The sequence below is a fragment of the Brienomyrus brachyistius genome, chromosome 1, assembly GCF_023856365.1.
Source record: "Brienomyrus brachyistius isolate T26 chromosome 1, BBRACH_0.4, whole genome shotgun sequence".
NCBI lineage: Eukaryota > Metazoa > Chordata > Actinopteri > Osteoglossiformes > Mormyridae > Brienomyrus > Brienomyrus brachyistius.
The window spans coordinates 21477130-21501304 of NC_064533.1; the positions used below are offsets into that span (position 1 = coordinate 21477130).

Consider the following 24175-nt stretch of genomic DNA (forward strand, 5'->3'; position numbering starts at 1 on the left):
TAATAAATAAAACAGACCTCCCCTTCTAAAGGTTTAAATCATGATTAAACATCAAATCATCCTGTCGCAGCAGACTCAACGACTATTAATACCTTCCTTATGAAAAAATCTGGAACATTACAAATTAGATCAACTGTTCTCTTCTCGCCTCTCCTTAAGTAAATGCTTAGGGAATATATCAAGGGCTAAAGTTTCTACCAAACAAGACACAAGCCTTTTATCTGTCTGTCCGGTTTCTGCCATTGTAACACCAATATGTTACAAGTGAAAGCGTTGAAAAGCAAGGGAGAGAAGCTTCTGGAATTATTGTAGGTCAGTGATTTAAAGGTCTGTCACCTGCACGGAACATTTCAGTGTGTGACCCGCTGTTCAGGAAGAAGTGTGGTATTTCGTAGCAGAACGGCTTAGGGCTTTGTTTGTTAGAATGTGACGTTATGTACAGAACTGCATCTTTATTTATTTACAAATGCGTGTGGGGAGACTCCCTAACTCTTCCCCCTCAGCCTGCCTGGTTGGGCCGAGTTATTTGAGGAATGTTCCTTGACCCATCGTGAATGTGGAGCACATGTTCCTGTCGGGGGGGGCTTGAAGAAGTCACCATTTTTTACTACCCCCTTGCGAATGAAGGTTGCCGTTTAATTGTCATGGGATGGGCCCCACCTTCGTTTTCAGGCCTGGGGTTGGGGTAAGCAGCTGTCCCCACACAGGTGCCGGTCCTCAGGGGGAAACATGCTAGTCCATCTAGGGCTCAGCACTCTTCCTCCTAGCATCTAGCCATTGGGGTGATAATGTAGTGTCTCTGACCGAGGTGCCCTTTAGCGAGCAGTGATTAGCTCTGGACCCCAGCCCATGGTGGTTAACCTCAGCCTGTGTGAAAACGGGCTGGGCCTTTTCCTCCAGTTCAGGTAGAGGAGAACCTGCAGCCGAGGAGTGTTGCACGAGCATCTGCGTTTCCATCGCCTGCCGTGTTCTCGGAAGTGGGTGACGATATCACTGTCTTTGTCGGGGCTTGACATCCTCGGTGGTTTGAATGGGAGTTCTCTCCCGGAGAGCAACAGCTCCTCCACCTCATTCGCCCCCCAGGTAAACACGGCATGAATGAACAGACTGCACCGTGTGCAGGTGTCCTGGCTGCCTTGGAGGAGGGCGTATCCCCAACACGAAGAATGATACTCTGCTAGTAATTATATAACTCCCCCTTTTCATGCCGTTTCATTCCGAATACTTTCAAAAAACCAAACTAGGTCATGCATTAAAAAGAACATTTGAATCTTAATTGGTTATTGTGAGTAATTAAGTCATAAATAATTTGGTTAAGGGCTCATTTTTATGTGTGTGTGTGTGTCGTCATGTGTGTGTATGTATGTATGTATGTATGTGTGTGTGTGTATGTGTATGTGTATATATATATATATATATATATATATATATATATATATATATATATATATATATATATATATACATACACACACATACATACATACACAAGTGATACAGTCAAACATGTGGGTGATGACTTGGGTCACGTGTCGTGTTGATGTTGCATGGAAGCCGGCGGAGATGTCGTTAGTGTTTAACACGGCCAATCCCCATTGTTGTGACAAGCCTGGTAGCACCTCCCGCCCTGTGTGGCAATGCATCCTGGGAGTAAGGAGCCGGCTTAGGGTGTGGGTGTCAGTGGGTCTTGGGCTGCAGGTACCGACACGTCCTGTCTACACTTGTCCCGCGCATTCCCATGTAGGTGGCAGCCACCTGTAATTACTCCATCTCTCCCACACGTTTTTTCGACCTGTTATTCATTACATATGGTGATAGATCCCCCCCCCTCCCCAACCCCAGCTGTATTTTCTCAAGGGTTGCCAGCTGAGATACAGATTAAAAAAAAAAGGAAGAAAGAGAATGAAAAAAAAAGCTGCTGAAAAACAAGCACACTTTTTGGGTTTGTGTCGGCGGTCTCCTAGCAACGCGCGATACCACTTCCAGCCCTCGTGATTAGTGCGGGACACGCAACAGAGAGGCTCAGAAGTTCTGGGCCCCTTCGTGTGTCAGGTGATAACTGCGGCTCAAGCCAGCCCATAAAAGGTAAATCATCCTGTATCAGCACCTAATAATTTTTAGTTTAGCGTATAGGACGAATTGCATGCCCCAAGGTCAGACCACTCAGAGAGGAACATACCCTGCTTTCAAACATGGAAAGTATTTCCGAAATGTTACTATACTGTGTGTTATAACTGTCATCATTATTATTTATATTATACATTTTTTAAAAGTTCAGAGCAGAACATGAATAGGATAGTGCCTGTTATAAAGTCCACACCAGGACTCTGACCGGCAAGCCCTGGTGTTTTTACTTAGTCCTGGTTACGGTCAAGGGCTATTAAATGTTGAACAAGTCGCTTGTCTTGCGGCGGGTTATGCAAAGGATTAATCAGTTTTGACACGTTCTAGTGCTTGGATCATGTGTCTGGTGGCGTGGCGGTGGCCGAGGGGGGCGGGGCTACTCGGTGGAGAATGCAGCATGTCATCTGGTTGGAGACACAGGCTGTTACATAACGCTACTGTGCAGGTGCGTAGCTACTCGGCTGCTTGGCCGTTCTGTGATTGATTTCTCAATACAGAGTTTCGGTCTTCTAACGTCGACATGTAGAGATTGCAGTATATGTCTAAAGGGTCATTTATGCTAATCGTTAAATACGGATATGGATACAGACGGAAAGGAGCAGTATCACTGGCAAATGTGGGGTTAGTGTAGCCGGTAGTTTAAGAGGGGCAGTACGTGAGATTCAATTAAGAAAATGGAGGAACCTTTTCAGGAGCAAATGTGCAATTTGGTACAAAACCTTAAACAGCAATATCATGTTACTTCGCCCAGCAACAGAGACAACAATTATCACAGAACAGCTGGGAGGAGATCGGACGGGAATTAAGTGTCAGTTGGACGGTAGTGAAGGAAAAAGTTGGAGGACTGTGTTCTCTGCTGCCCCCCAATGGATCTGTTGCTTAACATCCATGCTGATGTGAAGGATGCATGGAAGTATGCAGGCAATGATGGTTACGTAGTTTAAAATAGATGCATTTATTTTTGTATGTAAATGGAGCATAAATGAACCTTCACAGGGACTGGTTTGGGTGCTAAGTTAGTATTTCTCTCTCTCTCTCTCTCTCTCTCTCTCTCTCTCTCTCTCTCTCACGCACACACACACACACACAAGCTTTCCATAGTCTTTGGATGTTCTGGCTGAACTTAACGTTTGTTTTGAAGGACCAGCATGATGATATCGTCCCCCCAGATACAGCTGATTAAGCCAGTGGACAGTTTGTCATAAATGGAGCATATGGTGTGAAAACCTGCACATTTTCATAAAAGGGCGTAACTTCATGGCCTGGCAAAACACTGTGTCTGGGGTGGATTTCCCGAAGAGGGCAAAGCCCAGCAGAGCAGAAGGATCTACATGTCCATATTTGTGTCCCGGCCAGAGCCCAAAGAGGGTGGTTTTATTGGGACCAGTTGTAGGTGTAGTCGTTAGAGGCCCTTATGTGTCAATGATCTGTCTTATTTGGTGAGCCCATAATGAACCATGGTGGGTGTCAAAAACTGAATCTTTTTGGGGGGGCGTGCATAAGGCTGAACCCCACGGAGGTTTTTGCAGGGTGATAGATTAGTACAGCCTGACAGCTCACCGCCGTTCCACGTGTTCGCAGTGTGCTGTTCCCGGCGTGTGCTGTGTGGGCGTCATCGTGCTTTTTCCAGCTCTCGCAGCAACTTGGCGCCCGGGGCTCAGTGCTGCCGTATCCATGGTGACTATCTAGCCCGCCGCGTTCCGGCAAAGCTGGGGGGAACGGCCAAGAAATATGATCGCGGGATCGCGTCGCTTCTCAAATTACGCAGACAGAACTTGGCTAGGGCCAGAGTTTGTTGTGTTCCCCCCCCCCCTTCTTTCTCCCTTTATTTATTTATTTGGAACTGAGGATGGGTGGGGTGGCTGGGAGGCAAAGGGACCCAGGTTGATTGTCATAGCGACCTGAATGTCTCGTCCCAAAAGGTTGGATGACGGCAGGCCCTGTGGGTAAAGCAGCAAGCGAACAAAAGTGGTGGCATGTTTGCAAGCAGATAATCTTTCCTATGGTGGAAAGTGACTAGACTCCAGTAGCGAGACCGTAGCTCTATAAATGTGATCAGTGGGAGCCCCGGAGACACACATGTAACTTCCAACCTTTGTCTAATGTTATTCTATGCAGAATTCAGGGTCATTTTATGGACCTGTCAGAGCACACCTTTTTAACAGGTGTAGATCTATCCCAGAATGCACTTTTAACACAGGGTATTTGTCTTTTTAAGAGTACTGTGGTCTACATTACTAGAAACTAAACCCTACTTGCATAATCAGAAACAAAAACACGGACAAGCAGAAGTCCAGAAAGCACAATCCAGTTCAAGTGAACTTCTGATAGTACGCTATATTACCTGTGGTTTGTGCGGTCAGTGAGGTTATTGTTAAAACACTTTTCTAAATGTGTTCGCCCTCTGACTCAAGATAAAGAATGCCCTTGGCAGATAATGTGAAAACATAGAAAAAACTGAGCATGTATTAAATGGAATTTAACCAACGTTGAGTATGAGCAAGGTCTTATTTTTTTGTTAGCCAGTTGCTGAGTGATGCAGAGAGTTGTGGCCTGAGGTGAAGTATTAAGAATACATGAAGGATGCCATCCTTTTGCTTGGTTAGGTTATAATCATAGGTCGGCCCTGTGGCAAAATGCCGGGATGGAAATGTGCAGAATAGACTGTCCCCTGTCTACTCAAAGTTTTGAGGTTCATCACAACAGAATTCCCAGTCCTCAGTCATCCCACTCTGCACAGGACAATTGACCTATCCTGCGAGCCGGTGGCCTGCTCTTTCCGGATGAGCGATGCTGCTGTTTTCTCCATGGGTGGTTTGAAGTGCGTAAGAGGGAGTTGAATTTTGTGTGATTGGCGCTGTAAGCCCTCAGGAACCTCGCTGCATTACCGTGACGATCGTTGAGCTGGCTCCACTATCCAATGGCGCGCAGAAGTTCTGATGGGGGCACTTACGCAACCCACTTTAACAAGAGTTAATTGTTTTCATTTGCAAGCTTAATGGGACATGCGGTAGGAACCGGAGACCTATAATCCTACTTCTCAGTCTCAATCTATTTTGCTCTTTTAACCATTTCTTCTGTCTATTTTCTGTCCTGCCTAATTGTTTGGGCTGTCATTAAAGGTTAAATCTCACTTCACCATGCCTTACTCATTTTTCAACCAAATTGTCTCACACGAACAACGCTCTTACATCCTAACTTCAGCATGTCGGTGCTTGTTCACCTGAAATGATTTTTACCTGCTTATACCTGCTAGAGTAATTTGCTGCTAGAGTAATGCTGCTTTAGAAAACATTAGATAGGCAGCTCCTGCAACTCAGAGCGAAGTTCACGACATCTGGCAATTTTGGCCAATCTCAATAACGATATTTTTGTATATTGCTATTAGTCTCGAACGGCATGATTTATTGGTGATTTCTCAATACTGATTACAAACTGCAATGAAATAAAAGATAATTATCTGTTATTTTGTGACATCAATTATGTGCATCCAAAACTATGCTCAGATGGTGATCTAAGTGTTTATCAAGTCTGAAATCATTCCAGCTTTCATAAGGTCGGCCAGAAACCTAATTACTTTGACATTATGTAAAACAAAACGCTTTCTGTTTTCATTTGTTTTTCCACCACGAGGTGATTATAAGACTGTGTTGATAATCAAAAAAGTATTTTGATCCGTCTTCATCCCATATAACAGCAGCATCGACTCCCTTGGTCATCATCAGCAGCCTGTCCTTGTGGTGCGATCTCAAACTCTCCATCTATGCCGTGGAATGTTTGTTTACTGATGAATAGCTCAAACTTCTATGTGGTTTGGCTTCCAACTTTCAATAGCAGATTTAAACCAGCAATATGTCTCGATTTGCTTCCAAAAATTTTTTCTTGGTCAGCTTTAGCTGGGAATAATGCAAAACCAGGCATAGCTGAGGTAAGGATATGTGTCCTCGTGGTTGGACTTCCCTTGCCCTGGGAAGCTGCTGCACCAGGGAGGGCTGCTGACACATTGGACACCTCCCAGGTTCCAAACTGTAATCGCAGCTAAACGTGATGAATGGCACAGATGGCCGGCAGAAGACCGAAAGCCCTAATTCTACCTGATCGCTGTTGGGAGCAAGGGACCTTGAAGTAGGGAGATCTGACCCACAGCAGGGTAATACCCATGAACAATGGTCTCCCACATATACATATACATGGTCCTACCCCTGTTGAGTGGATAGGAGGTGTGAGGTGGTTCTGACACATCGCTGAAGGTGTGACTGCGATGGGAATATTGGCAAGGCTGCTGGAGTCCTGCCTGTTCCAGGAGACTCGAAGATTTTGCTACTGAGGGAGGTTCTGAATATGTCGTGCCTCCGTTCTTTTCCATCAAATAGCTTGAAGTGCGATTGGTCTGGAAAGAGGCAAATGAGGAAGGCAATGTTTTAGACGAAGAGTTGTGGCAAAAGGGGCCTGGTTCCTGCTAGAAGAGGACCTGGAATGTGAAAAATTTTGAATGGGGGTTGGGCCGTAGACTGATATGCTGCATCAGCTGCCATCTAAGTGAGGTCTGGTATTTCTGTAAAACGATCAACCCACAAGAGAAAAAGAAGCAGGAGACGTTGGTTTTGGGCCATGCTGTTCCACTAACAGGATCCGTCGAGCATGGATGACATTGACCCCTGGACGGCAAACGGCAGAAGCAGAACTGCATTGTGTGTCTGCGTTTTTTTTTTTTTAATTGTATGGCTGTTGAGCTCTTTTTGGCCGTAGTTCATAGTTTGGCCGCAATGCCAGTGTCCCGTCCTTGTCCACGTGGGTTAACCTGTGCCCAGTGAGTACCCCAGCCATGGGTGACAGTCACATGCTCACACTTGATGCTTGCACTCCTTTTAATCCCAGCTTCTCAGTTTGTTTTCCTCAAACGAGCACTAAAAATCACTTTGGCTGTGTTGTAGGCAATGCTGTTGTTAAGCCTACAGTGGAAGGCCAATGAAGTCAGTCTCCCTCCTCTGGGTCGCTACCCACCCCCTAAAAGGTCATCCCGGGCTGCTGCTCATTCGCCTTACTGGCTAATGGGTGTAATGGACCCCTGAACTCCACCCTTCCTGATTGTATATGTGCCTAAGAGGCAGTTTTTCCCTGTGCAGCTTATACCAGATATCACGTTTACAAAAGAACTCACTGTTCCCATTTGAAAAATTGCACCCTAAAAAAGGAATCACCCGTGGGTCTAGGTCAGGTCGGATTTGCTTGTTGCTAAAACAGTGTGTTGGACCTCAGCTGGTTTGATCAGTGTCAGAAGATCTGGCACTTACATAAATTTGCTGGCTACTAAAGTCCCGTCCAGCAGTAATGCTCAAGTTTTCTGTCGGCGCCCTTACTGAAGTGGTTTCATTTCCACCACATGCCTCAAGAAGTTGATTATTTTCCTTCCTTGCATTTCCCTGCTTGGAGGTTCTTATGTTCTTGGGCTTGCAGTTATGTAAAAGCAGTCAAAGATTAGCTTAATCATACTGTAGAACCAGAAGGAGATTTTCATGTCATATACTTCAAGCCAGTAGTAGGAGACATGGTGCTGGAATAATTGGTGTTTGATATAGTCGGTGTTTGATGTAGTTGGTGTAACAAGTCAAGTGAACAAGATTTTGTCTCACTTCCACTAGAAAAGGTGGGGGGTTCGCTAGCAGTTTGTTCTTCCTTGGCTTTCCCGCCGGCACACACCCATAGAGGTCAGAAATTTTGGCGACACTGCAGTAGCTTGTCTGTCTTGCTCAAGTTTGTGTCATTGATCGACAGCAGCCAAATAAGGTGGTCTGTTCCTTGGTGCCTGTCTGTGCCAAGGGGAGTGGCAGATGGCCAGCCCTGGGGAGTTGATAGGTCCAGGTAGTCTGCTAAGTAACCCTATGAAAAAGGTTTTGTTGACCTTGAATGGGATTTCAGAAGCTATTGTATGAGGTAAAGTGCTTCCTTATCATGAGCAGGGGTTTGTGTTGCATCTGCACAGTTTGAGTTCCTGGCTTTCGGCCTGAGGGGCCTCTCTGTCACTCAAGTGTAACCGGCCCCTCTGTGCTTCACCAAACAGCGGGGTGTGACTCAGGCAGTCAATTCCATACGTGAGGTATAATTAGTGTAGTTCCACTGTTACTGGCAAGTGTGCAGAGAGACGTGCAAGATTTTCTGTCGTTAAAAAGTGTTGCCTGTTATGGGCCCCGTTCGGGTTGACTGCTGCCTTTTGCACCCCACACCTCAGTCCAGGGAAAACGGGTGAATGGATGGATGGATGGATGGATGGATGGATGGATGGGTAATGCATGCAGTTGTTTAATGTAGTGTTTGTGTTTCTCAAGGAGGGGAAGAGAATGGGGACGGCCTACTTCCTCTGCCTCAGCATGGAAGTGCCCATCCGAATTCCGGCATATATGAGATCCGGGCCTCCCTGTTATTTATGTTCAGCCTGTACTCCACCAACCCCCCCCCCCCCTCCCCCAACTTCAGTTTGTACATTTAGCTGCTGCCTGGATTCCCCACTAGCTTAGTGGGCTGCGCGATCTTGTTGGAAGCAGAAAATTTTGAAGAGCAACAGTATTAATTTTATGCCACCGTGGTATATAACAGTATCCAGCTGTGACTTTCTGATGGTAACAAGTCACTGAGGGATCTGGGGTCTGTATGTGTGCACGTGGGTGAGCTTGTACCTGTAAGCCAACAGACACGGCTGTGATGTTGGGTCTATAGAGAGGCTGCCCATTACTTTAGAAGGATCCTTCAGGGACCCGTGGTCTTTGACCTCACCTTGCCGCAAAGGCCCCCCTGAACATTGCTATGACGCGGCGGTGCATGATGCAATCATCTTGAAAGCAGAATTGCGTCAGTTTTGTGACGCCTGTTATGTAACAGGTGAGCAGACGTTTTTGTGACCTTTGCTCTGCAAAGAGATTGGTTGTTGCTTGGAAAGCTTGAGACGAGCCTAATGAATGGAGAAGAAAGAGAAGAGCAGTCAGCTTGTGAGGATCCCCCGAGGAAACCTTAAAAGCCGATCACCCAACACATGCATGCGTGTGGCTTCAGGACAGGCTACCAGGACAGGCCAGCAGCCCTGGGGACAGAGGAGGTTGTTTTCCACGGGTCAGTTCAAGCTTGACGTTGCTGCTGCCTGTTGACCCCTGTCATGACAGGTCACCATCAGCTGTAGTGTGGATGACGGGAGTGGACAGGTTGAGGGTGGCTTGGCCTGTGAGATCCTGGTGGTGTGGGCGGAGCATGTGCCGCCTTGCAATCCTCCGCACCTCTTTTTTTCTTCAGCCTCTTTCCTTTCTCCAACCGTAAATGTCATTTTTATTACCGCTATCGTTCCTCCTTTCCAGCCAGCTTGCCATACAGAAATGAATCTCTCCCTGGAGGCCGCATGTAGCCTGGAGGACGACTGCTCCCCCTACAGGCTTGCTAAAATAAGTGGCTCGGGGGTGCTGACAAGTTCGGAAGTCGGCTCCCCAGGGAACATTCCCAGAGCAAGGTTCACAGTGTTGGGGGGGGAGGTGCAGAGTGGAGGTATGCAGTCAGATGGAAAAGCGCATATACAATGCCAATGCAAACGGAATTGTCGGTGTAGACGTGTGTGTGTGTGTGTGTGTGAGAGAGAGAGAGAGAGAGAGAGCCTGCTGAGTTGTCATTGGTCCAGTCTCCTGGTAAGATGACATCCCTGCAGACCAGGAGATATTCTTGCAAATATTTGAACAATTTTAGCTATTCTACAGCATGGTTGAGCTACCGCAGCCCTCTTGGGGGGGGGGGGGGGGAGTACAATTACTCATAATGCTCCCCGCTATTTTATGAACATTCAGAAACATTCGGATGGATGGATGGATATTTGTATGAATGCTACTTCATTTCTGCAAAGTAGATGCTGAAGAGCTCTCGCTGCCTTATATGGCAGCGTAACAGAGCCTTAAGTGACCGGAAGGGCAGTTGATTGTCTCTTGGATAATGACCAATGATGGTGATGGTGATGAAGACACTCGCTATCGCTCCCCCCATTCCTGCTTGAGCGCAGCACACAGCTGTGTTTGTGGCCGAGCCTGGTCCTTGAGGGAGCGGCGTCTGCCTCTCCTCTCCTCTCCACTGTGACAGAGCCCAACCCCTCCGCCCCTCATCCCCCGAGGCCCTTAATCGTTGCCCAGCAGGGCTCAGACGACAAGCTTTGTCTCGATGTGACAGCAGGCCCCTTTCTCGCCCCCGAAGCAGGGGATGGTGGTGGGAAAGTTGTGTGTTTATGTTAGGGGCGGCGGGAGGGGGGCTAGGGTCACAATTAAAGATGGGGTGACAACTATGTGTGTGCGAGCGGACCTCTGATGTTCCAGTTTGTCGCAGCAGGCCGTACTGTGTGATTTCTTCGCTTCAGTCGATTAAAATTGCTTGTAGACCCATTTGATGTACGGTCCAGGCGTCTGTTGAGGCCTGAGGCCGCCGACCCACTGGACAGTAACCTCATCCACAGCAGAGGTGTGGCTCCAGACCTCCTACACAGGAAGCTCCTCTATAGCGTTAGATGCGTGTTTGCAACTAGACTGTATTGCGCCTCATACTGCCAATTATTATTGGCTATTGGGGGGGGGGCGCTGGTGGCAGTGTGTTGGTGCTGATCTTAGTTGGGATGGAGCCTCTTAGGATCGTGGAGAGTGCAAATGGAAGGATGATTCTAGAAGAATTTTTGTGGTGAGAGTGTATGTCCTTTTAATTGTATTGAGTAGAGAGGCCCCATGCCTCACATCACCCCCATGAGGGCACTTCTCACTCTTCTCGTAGAACTAAAAGCGGGGCACGTAATTAGCACGCCGCCGCGCCCCGCCCCCCAGCCCTTGGCCTCCGGCACTGGGCTCATTCTGGATCTGTCCGTCCCTTTTGTGCCCCGATTAGCATCTGAATAGGCCCGTGAGGGCTTTAGGGCCGAGACTGGGGGGCCCCTCAAGGAATAGGATCGGGGGAAGGATGCCGGAGATGGATGTGATGTAAGCAGCATCCCTGAAGGAATCCGAACAAGACAACCGCCTTGAGAGTCATTCTAAGCATAGAGGGTATTGTGACGTGGAACAGGGGTGTGGTGGGGGGGGGGGGGGGGAATCACAATGAAAAGTTGAGCTATAGTCGAAGGGCCCCCCAGCCAATCCTCTCAGATGTTCTCCCATCACCCCCTCCCAAAGTCCAAACAAAAACATTCCACACAAAGATCTCCAAAGTAAAATCTGGTGAGCGGCTCTGAGCTTGCTGCCCATCTGAGAGCCGCTGGGAGCTGTGGAGCCGCATTAGTGCATTAAAGGGCCCCTGGCAGCCTTTTCGCAAACAGGGAAATTGTCTTAATTATGTGCCTGAAAAATTCCACAGGACTGTAAGTGGAATAGTTGGGAGCGACAGAGCTCTCCCTGCTCACGAAATAATTCTGACCTGATAAATCCTGTCAGAACACAGTGTCTAGGAAGTACTGTCGCATTAGTTTTCATTGGTGTATGAGGAGGGAGTACGTGCAGCCCCCTGCCCCCCCCTTCTGGCTGCTGTGCCGAATTACGCACCGTGCCTGATCTCGACCCACGGGCAGGCGGGGCTCATAATGGAAGGCCGAGTGCCTTAAGAGATCCTACAAGCCTGTCAGTTCAGATTGTCCTCATGGGGCCTCCATAGGAGCCGTGGGGGGCGGGGGTGAGGGCGGGGGCGGGGGGTGAAGGACTGGTCTTCGTTTGACTATGGATGGGTACCTCGCGGGGAGCTTGGAAGCAGAGGTGACCTGCATGATGATTGATGCCCTGGTCAATCTACTAGAGAGGGTTGGCAGTTCAGTGCATAGGGCAGTACCAGTCAAAGTCCATGTGTTGGTGTGAGGCAAGCTTCAGTGCCAACAGCCCCCACCTATGTCTCTGCAGATCCCTGCAGCTGAGCTCTGCCCTCATACCCCGAGTTCCCCGTTATCAGGACGTAAGTCGTGACGAAGCTTAGACACGTCTTAGTACAGAGGCGCGTGTCTGACTCTCACGGACCGCCGATCTTGCTGGCAGTGTTCATTCTAAGAATAACCACCAAGCTCCCCCCCCAGTCTTATCGGAAGAAGGAAGGCATGGTTTCTCTTTGCGTGGGTGCGGGTGAAACGGCACGTTTTTAGGGTTTTTTCTTTTTAATCCTAGTGTCGCCTGTTGCCATGGAGAGAGCTGCACAGAACTTGGCTGGAGTTCGCAGGGTTGTGGGTTTTCGCCGTGCAGTGTGTCGGTCGGTCTCGTGAGAGTCGAGTGGATCGGTCAGGTCCAGAAGAGGTGAGCAGGCATGTAGCAATGACCCCTCACCCCGCCCCACACATGTGATCTCCACAGCTGATTGGTCCAGGTCATAGCCATAAGTTAGGGGTGTTTTTCTGTTTTTTTTTGTGGGTTGGGGTCACTGTCTTGCCTGGAGAGGGGTTCAGGGGCTGGAACAGGAAAAAGAATTCACACTTTTGTCAGGCGGATTCCCCCCCCCCAACCTGAAGCATATAAGCTCCGCCCCCACTCCTTCCCAAACTGTACACCAACACAGAAACATGAGTGAAACTGAAGGGTATTGATTCTGCCCAGGACCTCCGCTGAGAGCGTATTTGTCTTCTCATTTCTTTGCGTGTCTCTACAGGGCATGTAAAAGCCAATCTGTACAGTAACAGTACCAGTGCATCCCATAAACTGAAGGTGAGCCGGCACTCTGCATGTCACCTGTACATACATTCACCAAACAGGCCGTGCTTACAGTGCTTATCTGGTATTACCAGCCCGGCGCCTTGCTTCTGTGCTGACTGAGGGAACCGGCTGCTTATAAAAGCACTTTGTCATTGTGTAACACAATGGAATTACTTTTATGACAACCCCAAGGTGCATTAATAAATACAAAATAAAGCTGAAATAAAGTAATCGTACCAAACACGTCAAAGTATTTGCTAAGATGGCATATAAAATGCCTTATGCGATGCGTCATCCAGCATCTGTCACATGCTAGAAAAGCCAAGGATCTAACTGCCTCTAACGTCTGTAGCTGGACCTGTTAAATGAAGTATCCGACAATAGTTTGACTTTGCTGTGACCTCTCCTGAGGGATAACCTCCTGAGGCCTGGGTTGCAATTCCCGTTCTCGTGATGAATTCTGATGATGAATTCAGTTAGACTGTCAACATGTCATCAGAGCCCTCCCCGTATTCGCCTGTGTTGATGGCCAGGGCTGTCCAGCCTGGCAGTTTACACACACACACACACACACAAAACTGGTGTTTATTTTTTCTTTTTTTTCCTGAGCCGGCATGAAACAGGCAGATGCGAGGATCCTGCAGCGTGATGCACGTGAGGGGCACCGTGCGATCGCTGCCATTGCGGGAACCTTTTTAAATAAACATCAGCGTGGTAGCATTTTCTTCATCGTGCCACTCTTCATTCTCGCTTTCCCTTTTGCAGCGCTCCCCGGACAGCTGCACTATTAATTTTACGTAGCAGGCTCGAGATTAATAACTTCCGTAAAGGCCAGGAGGGACCAGTGACAAGAATCTGCCGTGGTTTGTGTCCTCTTGGTCAGTCTAAAAATAGTCGTGGCACATTTCGATTGAACTCTTCAGACGCGTCTAGCCTCTTTCTGTTTCTTATGAAACAGAGTGACTGTGTGTGTGTGTCAGAGTTTTTCTCATTATTACATCGTGGGGACCAAAACAGTGTGTGAATTTTTTTTTACTTTATCAGGACATGCTTTCTGGTCCCCGCAAAGGGAAACTAAAATTGTACAAATCTGTGACAGCAATCGAAAAATGAAAAAATGCCAATAGGCTTTTGGTTGGTTACTCGTGGTTAATGTTAGGGCTGGGTGGGGCTTAAGGTTGTCCTAGCTGGGATTAGGGTTCTGCCCATGGAAATAAATGGATGCGTAATATGTGTGTATGTGTATGAAGCCTTAGTGGTTGTTACAAGCATTGCTTTGAAGCCATTGGTCTCCTGAGGTCCCAGCTCAGCTCTGTTTTTTCCCATATAAGCCCCCCTCCCTGAGGCTGTCAATTCCTGTAAGGTCAGTGACTCCATGTTTACAAGTAAGCCAACGTCCCCAATGTCACAGGTGAATAAATGAATGAGAGTGCTGGCATCGCGGTGTAGCGTGTGAATGCCCCGCCCCTCCGCACAAGGCCGGCGTCTGTGCAGATGCAGGAAGCGTGTGACCGCGCCTCTCAGCCTGCTTCCTCAGAAACGAGCTGCCTGCAGTGGCTGTCGAGAGCCCAGCCCAGCCTGAGGTTTTCCGTCGAGCGGCAGTAAGCTTCCCACCCCTGCTGAGGTGGTTGTTCCGATGAGCTGGAACCCCTCCCTCGTCCTGGGGGCTCAGTAATCAGAGGCAGCCGATTGGTATGTTGGTTTGCGGCTCATCGATAATGACTCATACAGAACATGTGGGTACCCGACAGTCTTTAACCTTAAAAACACCCTCTGTGGGCGTTATCTTCCTACATTTCTGGGCTCCCCTTTGCCAGTCAAGGTGGCTCTTGTTTTTGCGTTTCACGAATCTCTTTTAGACGTGCACCTTTACTGCAGTCTGTTGCACTGCAGCCAGATTTTACCGGATCTTTCCATCTGCCTGAGGCCGCCTGCGCCTGTCGTCCCTGCAGGGAACCCGCACGGTGTGGAGAGCTCGGAGCGCGTCCAGCTGTCGGGAACCTACACCGTACGCAAGGGCAAGATGCAGCTGCCGGTGAACCGCTGGACCCGGCGACAAGTCATCCTGTGTGGTACCTGCCTCATCGTCTCCTCCGTCAAGGACAGCCAAGTGGGCAAGATGCACGTGCTGCCGCTGCTGGGGGGGAAGGTATGACCCTGGGGTCAAGCCTACCCCTCCTTGTAATTAACCCTGAAGTAGATTCACCCGTTAATTGCTGACAGTCCTTATGTCTGCTCCTGGACTTGCTTTAGCTATCAACCCCTGGACAGTTTTATTTTTATTCCCCCATCTTGTTACTAAATTCTGAACTTATCTAAAAGCTTTTTTTTTGGCTTTCACTTCTAAAAGCAAAAAAAATCAGTGGAGCATGAAGTGTCCTGGTTTGACATCGGTATCACCATCTTTGAACAGGTTCTTATCTTTAGCGTTCTTGGGGAACAGTGGCAAAGGGTATGGGGTCAGTGAGTGTGACATAAGAGGAGGCTTGGTTTGGGGCTCTACTGGGCTGGGCAGGCAGCCCCTCCCCAATTTAAACAATTTCGGTAGCTAAGAATCATTGTGGAGTCGGGCTTTTTTCCATCTGCAGATATCTTCATATATGTCCCTGGTCCTCGTTCACACTGGTCGTGATGAGAAATCATATATGACAAAAAGTTCACGCCATGTGTGAGAAATGTTGCCTGATTATTTCATGGCACAGTGACAATAGCGCCACTTAGAGGACAGGCATAGTAACAGCAGAAGGCGAGGCATGATTATCATTTTAAAATGATGTAAGTGTAATGTTCTTCCTTTTTCTCTCTCCCTCTGTCTGTGATTTTGGCAGGTGGAGGAGGTGAAGAAGCACAGTCACTGCCTGGCCTTCAGCTCCTCGGGGCCCCAGAGTCAGACCTACTACGTCAACTTGGAGAGCTTCACTGAGCACCTGCGCTGGCAGCGGCAGGCCGCCAAGGTGAGGGCGGGTGGTGAGGCCTACCCTCTGCTCGGAAGAGCGATGGACGACGACACGTTAATAAAACAATTACTCGGTTGCCGGGAGACAGTAGGAGAGGGCATGGTTGGGCCTCGGTAACCCTTGGTGAACTGCCCCCTTCCATCTCTGCAGATGGTGTCCCAGCGAATCAGCTCTGTCGACCTGTCTGGCTGCAGCCTTGAGCGCCTGCCACACAACCTCTTCTACAGCCAGGACCTGACACACCTCAACCTCAAGCACAACTTCATGGCACCTGGCAAGAGCCTCACCGAGCTTCAGAGGTGGGGCCCCGGGCCCTCAGCCGCTGTCATGACAACCAACCCCTGTGGGGAAAGGGGGTGGTGGGGGGTGGGGCTCCTGTTATTCTGTTTTAGTTCCATAATCCCCTGAAAGCATTCCAAGTCTGTCTTAAGCTCTCCCTGAATGCAACAGCTGCTCCCCTGACTCAGTGCAGAGATTTACAGGAAGTGTGTGTGTGAGTATGTGTTGCTAAAATAGTAAGAGTGGGCTTTCTAATTTAATTTCGGCCTCATTCTAGTTCAAAGCTTGTTCTCAAAAAGGCTAATCCATCGGGGGGCAAGTAAAAAGCACTTCACCGTCGGCCTTCACCCCCTCCGACGGCAGTGCGGCTTTTGTCATCTTTTGCTGCACATTGACCGTTTTTGTTTGCTTCTAGGCAGCCCGGTTTAGCCGGCCTCCGTAGATGTAAGTGTGAGGGCTAAGAGCGACCTCTGAGCACCCAGCGGTGGCGGAGTATTGTGGGAGGAGGGCTTCCTGGAGTTCCAGTCCACACCGGCCAGTTGCATTAGGGTTTGGGCCGTGCCCCCTCATCCTTCCCAGCTGATTCCTGTGGTTTAGCGACATTCTGGGTGGCAGCTAAGCTATGGAGTTGGTCCCCCGACTTTGTGCAGAGAACCTTTATTTTTTCGTGTAGCAGCGTAGTGCTGGATTACCTCGAGGACGCACGCTCCCAGTCAACAAAAACTGCACTTTTCAGCATAAAAATAGTTTTATCATTTCACTCCTTTCCCATAAACCTGAAACTGAAAGGCAGATGGATTTCGGTGCTCATGGCATCGGTTGGAGTACGCGCTCTGTTTCTGTTTCTCAGTGACCGTTTGGCCGCACGCTGCTTCGGGAATCTTAGGGAAGCCGACAGCCTGCCTCTTCGGATTATGGCCGAGCCCATGGGATGAAAAGAGTGTAAAAACGGAGATAGAAACGTGAAACTGCTCCGCAGCGCCATAGCATACGCTGAGCTGCCCTCTTATCTCTCCGAGACGATGCCACATGCAAGGTGCACCTGGAGAATGGGGTGTTTGCCTGTGATACAAAATCAGCATTGTCATGCGTTTTATGCATTTAGACACTTTTATCCAAAGATATTCTGTTGAAGAAAGCAGGTCCCTGGAGCAGTTGTGGGTTAAGGGCCTAATAGTGACATCACTCTACCAGTCATAGTGACAGCGTACCAACCCTCTGAGCCATCCCTGCCCCCCAATAAAGCTGGAATGTTAAGGGGTGCGATTCGACATCTTATCTTACTCGCCATTACCATTTGATACACAGAATCAATCGATAAAACATTAATTTGTGGTCTCTTGTAGATGCAGGACAAACACTGGGATTTTCCTCTTGGGCCATCTCTCATAACATACGATCCCAACCACCTGCCCTTATCTATTAGCATTCAGCTCTAAGTGAGCTCTGGTTCTGCGTGCGTGTGGGAGAGTATGGGTCATGTATACTTTACATTGTGGGGACCAAATGCCCACAATGTGCTAAATCCTGTTGTTTTCACAGTGTGGGGGGCACTTTTTCGGTCCCCACTCAGTTTTATAAAATTCTGTGACTGCAGTCTTGTTTTGTATTTTGTTTGGTTACTTTTGGTTAAGACTAGGGCTGGGTGGGAGTTAAGGTCGTCATTGTTGGGATTAGGGTTTTTTTTTTCTCATAGAAATGAATGGACGGTCCCTACAAAGATATGAATACAAACATGTGTGTGTATGTGTGTGTGTGTGTGTGTGTGTGTGTGTGTGTGTGTGTGTGTGTGTGTGTGTGAGTGTGAGTGTGTGTGTGTGTGTGTGAGCGACCGACCGAGCGACCGACCTTTGTCAGTTTCTCTGGCCGCCTTCAGCCAAGCCCGGAAACGGGCAGATTACGTTTTTGTTTCAGTAGTCGTGGAATTGCTTTTCCCTTTTAATTAAAAGTCCAACTCTCCAGTCTGACGTTTTGGTTCTGCTTTTTTTCCCTCCTGTGATGATTGATTTTACCCATTTTTGTAAAGTGAATGTTAGGATTTTACAGTAAAAGCAGCAGTATCTCTGGCACAGAAGAAAACACCCCAGTTTACTCGACGTGACCTTCGGGTCTGAGAGCGTGTCGTATTTACAGACCTGCAGTGAATGGTGTACCTGATGTTTCTTCAGGGTCTCATAGTTTCTCATAACCTAAGTAGGTTACACCTCAGGGGGCAGGGAGTCTCGTGGCCAAAAAGGAAACTCCGGACATGTAGACTACCATGCCTTGGCACATGTCTTCTCTCTGTGATAGTGTATTGGTTTCCAAAGGGTCTGCTTTTTAGTAAAACGAAGGGTTTCTAGGGGTTTCTAACGTTCCCTAGTTACAGATCGCAGGTTTTGGGTATAGCTCTTAATTATTCTTATATCCTGTGGTGTTTAACACAGCATAGCCTGAGAATTCCTTTGGATTTTCTCTCCTTCCAGCAGTCGGAGTATGACAACCAAGGGATCTTCCTTAGCTCCCTTGCATGATTCCCGAATAGCCAATCTGACCGCCTGTTTCATCACTCACTCTCCCTCCTGTCTCCAGGTTCTCCAAGCTCCGAAGCCTCAACCTCTCTAGTAACCGTCTTGGTGAATTTCCCCTGGCCATCTGTGACATGAGCACCCTGACAGAGGTCAACCTATCCTGCAACTACCTGAGCTCTGTGCCCTGCGCCATAGGGGCGATGCGCAAGTAAGTCAGAGCAAGATGGTTGCCAGTTTGCAAGGAGATGCTGTGATTCAAACAAGCAGTATTTCTGGCAAGGGCATAGATTTAGGTACGGATGGCCCCTATTATTATTGTGGGAGTATTGCGTGTGTTTATGGTGGCGGGAGGTCTCGGGATTATTTGCTCTCTACCAGTGTTGAAACCAAACCTACGCCTTTGGTTTGTGGCCTGAGGATTGGTCACAGGTGACATCATGTACATGACCAGTAGATATGGGGCTTCTCTTATCTCAGCAGAACTGAAACTCAATGTGCAAGTTGTGTCCAACTCCACATGGGGGTTTACCTTCCTGAGAACAATGGGCAGCTTGGTAACTGCTGCAAAAACTCTCGAATTCATTACAGAACTCTAGATGCAGAAGTCATCTTTAGTGTTACCCCCATATACAGGGATGCCCTGCTATATCGCGGCTCAGCTATCGTGCCCCATCTATATCGCGGATTTTCCCCCAATGCATTACAGTTCTCTGCGTATCACGTATCTTGCTTGTGGTCCGATTTGATGTGAGCATTATGTTACTCATATCCTTAGCCCGACATCCACATATCATATGCGTTTTAATAAGTTTACATGTGTTTAAAGTACGTGGGAGGGATATTTTAAGGCTTAAATAATAAAAAAAAATGTTTATATGGTCTTTCTATATCACGGCTCGCTGATGGGTCTGCGGCGTAACTTCCGTGATAGGTGGGGGGGGGGGGTGGGTTGGCGCTGACATCAGAAATAAGAAAAGAGAACCAAGGCAGACATAGTATGAAGTGAGAGTAGAACATTACGTGATGAGCTCGTGCGTCGGTGCTAGCCGAATGGTGATGCTAATGGGATGAACAAGCTATTAAGCTTCACCGTAACCCTCCAGGAGAGTTTAATTGGATTTGAAGGCCCAATCTGGTCTTGGAATAGCTTGTATTCTTTCTTAAAGGGCTTCTAATAATGGTCGCCCCGTGCCATCTGCTCACGGGAGGTCGGCTTTTTTCCATAAAAGCTTCGCTTGCGCTCCTATCGAAAATGAAATCATGTTATCATCTCCCCATGACAGCTGCTCACCTCTTGGCGGTGCTCCTACCAGGTCCACTCAACTCTCACCCCCCTCAGCAAATTTTGAACTACCCCCCTCCCAAGACTAAATACCCCTGCCCCACGGCGCCTAATCAGTATAACACCAACTGCTCTATGTTTAATTGGGATGTCGCGCAAAGAAATAGTGTCATTAGTAATCCTGGTAGATGCCCCCCCACCCCCCATACGTAGTGATGTAACGATGTGCTCCCCCACGCAGCCTGCAAGCCCTCCTCCTGGACGGAAACTGCCTGTCGATGTTGCCGGCGGAGCTCGGCGACCTGCCACAGCTCTCCTACCTCGGCCTGTCCTTCAACGAGTTCTGCGAGGTACCGGTGACACTAGAGCGGCAGGTCGCCATGGAGAGGCTCTGCATGGCGGGTAACCGGCTGGCTTCCCTCCCCCTGCGGCTCCTCCGCCGGCTCCGGGTCAAGCACGTGGACCTCAGGTACTCGGCCTTCACTGAAATTGGTATGGAGATCTGAGAGAGACCTTTCTCATTTGGGTTAGTTAAGCAAGATGGGTTAATCACGTCTTTAAACCACCTGGCCCTTTTGAAAGAAGAAGGAAAGCTTAAGAGGTGTCCCACCAGACTGTCCCCTCCAGACCACCCCCTCCCCCTCATATTTCAGTTGCCCCTCCATCAGTCAGGTGTTCTGTTCCGCCACGTCCTCCTAAAAGAGCTCATGGCCTCTATCCTTAACTGTTGACTCTGCAAAGTTCGGCTCAAATGGATGCCTGAGTTCCTGGCTGTGTTTATTCAAATTTCCCCACCTGTATGAGAGCCCTTTAACCTGGAGGTCTACTGGTTAATAATTTGCTCTCAGGCTTTACCTGAAGCTGGATTGCAACCAGTATCCGCTGTTTCACGGATTGGCGAGGGGTGGTTTAATTGTGGGTGAAAAAAACGTTGACGTTACCGCAGCCTCGACTGAACCTTAGCCCGGCTGATGGACCTCTGAGAGTTCATGTGACTTTATTATAGGTTGTCTGGGACACCGAGTCCACAGGCTGGGCAGTGTTTCACTTGTTTGAGCTTGCTGGGAGTCCTACAGCAAAGCTCTGCTGTGTTCCCAATAATATATATATATATATTTTTGGTTTCTGCCAGGCTCCTTCTGGCTGGAATATTTGTTTGGCAGATTCTTGGCCTCTCATGTCTCCATGTGTGGAACCATTTGCCAGAAATGGTAAATGTCATAGTGACTTGAAAGGAGATTAGTGAACTTGCTACAGGGCAAGTGTTCTGGTGGGATCCATCTCACAGCTTGTGGCCACATTGGCTACTGGTGCATTCTGGGGGCACTGATGTCTGTGTGTTTGTGTTTGTGTATGTATGTGTCCTGTCTGACTTCCTGTCTGTCTCTGTCTTCATGTTAAACTTTTCTTCTCATTCTCTTTATTAGGCTGAAAAAAGTAGGAACATTAGGCCTTTTTTGTACTTCTGGAAATTTAAAGCTGCTAAGATATTTTGTCAGTTTCCATTGATTTTAGTTTTGTTGGTGTTTAGTTTTGTTTGGGGGTTAGTTGTTAATTATACTGCAGAGAGAAGGGCTGAGATCCAAAGAAAGAAACCCATTGGTGTGTGTGTGTGTGGGGGGGGGGGGGTGCTGGTGTGTGTGTGGGTGCTTGTGTGTGTGTGTGTGTGTGTGGGTGCTTGCGTGTGTGTGTGTGTGTGCTTGCGTGTGTGTGTGTGTGTGCTTGCGTGTGTGTGTGTGGGTGCTTGCGTGTGCGTGTGTGTGGGTGCTTGCGTGTGCGTGTGTGTGGGTGCTTGCGTGTGCGTGTGTGTGGGTGCTTGCGTGTGTGTGGGTGCTTGCGTGTGTGTGTGTGGGTGCTTGCGTGTGCGTGTGTGTGGGTGCTTGCGTGTGCGTGTGTGTGGGTGCTTGTGTGTGTGTGTGTGTGGGTGCATGTGTGTGTGGGTGCATGCGTGTGTGCGTGCATGCGTGTGTGTGGGTGCTTGCGCGTGTGTGTGTGTGTCTGGGTGCATGCATGCGTGTGTGGGGGTGCTTGCTGTGTGTGTGTGTGTGTGTGTGTGTGTGTGTGTGTGTGTGTGTGTGTCACGTATACTGTGACCTTGGATTTAGTGAAAAGAACCCATTGATAATGGTACTGCCCCCCCCCCCCCCCCCCCCAGGCTTAATAGAATCCGAGAGGTAATTGCGGATGAGCCAAACTTCCTGGAACATGTGACCCACCTGGACTTGCGGGACAACCGGCTGACGGAGCTGAATGTCACCTCCCTACCCATGCTGGAAGTGTTGCACTGTGAGCGCAATCACCTGGCCAGCTTGAGGGTGGGGGGCGCTATGCTCAAAGGCCTGTACGCCTCCACCAATGGTGAGTGCACCTTGGTGCCATCGCCTAGGTACATGCAGGAATTGCGACACCACTAGTTTCTGTGTTTCTTGTAGATATTTGACAATCCTATTATTGGCACCTCCAAATTTCCCATACTCCTGTGTGTGTGTGCCCTGTTATGGCCTGGCATCCCCTCCAGGGGGCCCCCTGCCTTGCACCTCTGCTTCTTGGCACAGGCTCCAAGCTCCACACTCAGGGATCCGTGTTCGTTTCTCTCCCACAGAACTCAACCAGCTGGAGGTTCACCCCATCCCAGACAGTCTCACCTACATGGACGTCTCAAGGTGAGACCAGCACAGCTGGGAGAAAATTACATCGGTCTAATGGAAGCCCCTGTGTCTATAAGCTTCAGAGCTCAAACGTCTTGGCTAGAAATGTTTACAATGTGATTTTTTACAAATTCTCAGCATGTATGAAAATAGGTTTTTGAAAGTATATTTTTAAAGTTGATTTTAACAAAAAATAAAGTAATAACATTCTAAGTGGTCTCAGATTATTGGTGCTGAGTTTGTGCTGAATAAAAGCACATGTAACACTTTAAATAAATGTTTTTTTAGATAGGTGAAATATTTTAAAATGTCAAGGCATGTCGGACTACCCCGAAAGTGGCTGAGAGGCCTCAGACTCCAGAGGGTTAACTGACTCCGCCTACTCTGTCTTCTCCCTGCCCCCTTCCCGCCCACTTTGCCTTTTTAGGAACAGGCTAGAGAGCCTACCAGAGTGGCTGAGCAGCAGCAAAAGGCTGGAGACACTGGACATTAGACACAACCTCATCAGTGAGCTGCCCAGTCGGTGAGTCAGGCCTGAAAGACAAATAGACGATCCTCTGTGTGTGTGGAGTGGCCGTCCATTATTTGAAGAAGATTCAGTCATTTGTCACCGATGCATAAATGGTTAGTTCTTGTTAAAGAACTACCTCCCTCTCAAAAAGAGAGGGACACAGCTCTTTCCAGAAGGTTCCGTCATCGCAGTAACTTCTACCACCCAGCTGCGCAGACACTGGAGCAGCTGAGGGTCACCATCTTGGGTACAGACAGAATAAGAGGCTTCACAACCCCTCAGGGCTGTAGTCATGGGGATTGGAAAACAAGGGCTTTGACAAACAGCGGTTGCCCCCCTCCCATCCACACACAAAAGGGGTCACAGAAGGACACCGTCCAGTACAATGAGGTCTTAAGAAGAGGGGGGGGCAGGTGGCTAGTGTGAAGCAATTCATCCCCCTCCCCGCCCATGTCATATTGAAGAGGACCGATGACGACTGTGTTGTTTCAGTCCTGCACTCGTACTTGTCCGGCTGGGCCCAGGTCCTTAGGAGGCCTGATTGATTGATTGGCTTTTATCCTGTCCTATCTCTCTGACCCCCTCAGCACAGCCTCCTGTGATTGGCCCATCTGTGAGCAGCATGCTGTCAGTCCCCGCGAATTCCGCATGTATCTGCCCCCCCAGCCCAGTCTGTTTTTGTTACAAATATGCAGGGCATTGTGTCCCACCCTGGTGTGTCGGGAGCCTCGATCGCAGCTGTGCAGTTTTTTGTTTTCACCGTATCTTTGGCCGTATGGATAGGAGGCTCCATGGTCCTTGATCAGGCATCTAAATGGTCCTTTATCAGGCATCTAAAGTACCTTTACCTTCTGTTGCCGTAGCACAGGGGTGCCCAACTGCAGTCCTGGTGGGGCAGGAGCCCTGTGTCGCTTAGTTCGTTGCATGTTCCACCGTAAGTGATTCAGCTCAAGAGCTGTGTGGTAATTAGCGCAAGGAGTTGAATCAGGTGTGTTAAATGAGGGGAAACCCAAACACGTGCAGGGTTCTGGCCCCCCAGGACTGGAGTTGGGCACCCCTGCCTTAACGATATGCCTCACTTGGGGGGTTTGGACCAACTGCCTTCCACTAGCCCACACAGATGCTTCTGACTCCAGCTGATCTGGACTCCAGCTACCAGCATGCATTGCTGCGTATCCGCTAGAAGTGACAGGAAAA

General features: G+C 48.8%; 1 protein-coding gene across 1 annotated transcript in view; it reads left to right on the plus strand.

The window, feature by feature from the left end:
* LOC125751143 (PH domain leucine-rich repeat-containing protein phosphatase 1-like) overlaps nucleotides 1–24175 on the plus strand; it is a 36908-nt gene that overhangs the window by 4155 nt on the left and 8578 nt on the right. Inside the window, exons 2-9 of the mRNA XM_049029718.1 lie at nucleotides 14744–14940; nucleotides 15620–15745; nucleotides 15899–16047; nucleotides 18599–18745; nucleotides 20061–20288; nucleotides 21975–22177; nucleotides 22422–22482; nucleotides 22895–22990. Of these exons, the coding sequence (XP_048885675.1) occupies nucleotides 14744–14940; nucleotides 15620–15745; nucleotides 15899–16047; nucleotides 18599–18745; nucleotides 20061–20288; nucleotides 21975–22177; nucleotides 22422–22482; nucleotides 22895–22990 (1207 nt within the window). The remainder of the gene's footprint in view (nucleotides 1–14743; nucleotides 14941–15619; nucleotides 15746–15898; nucleotides 16048–18598; nucleotides 18746–20060; nucleotides 20289–21974; nucleotides 22178–22421; nucleotides 22483–22894; nucleotides 22991–24175) is intronic.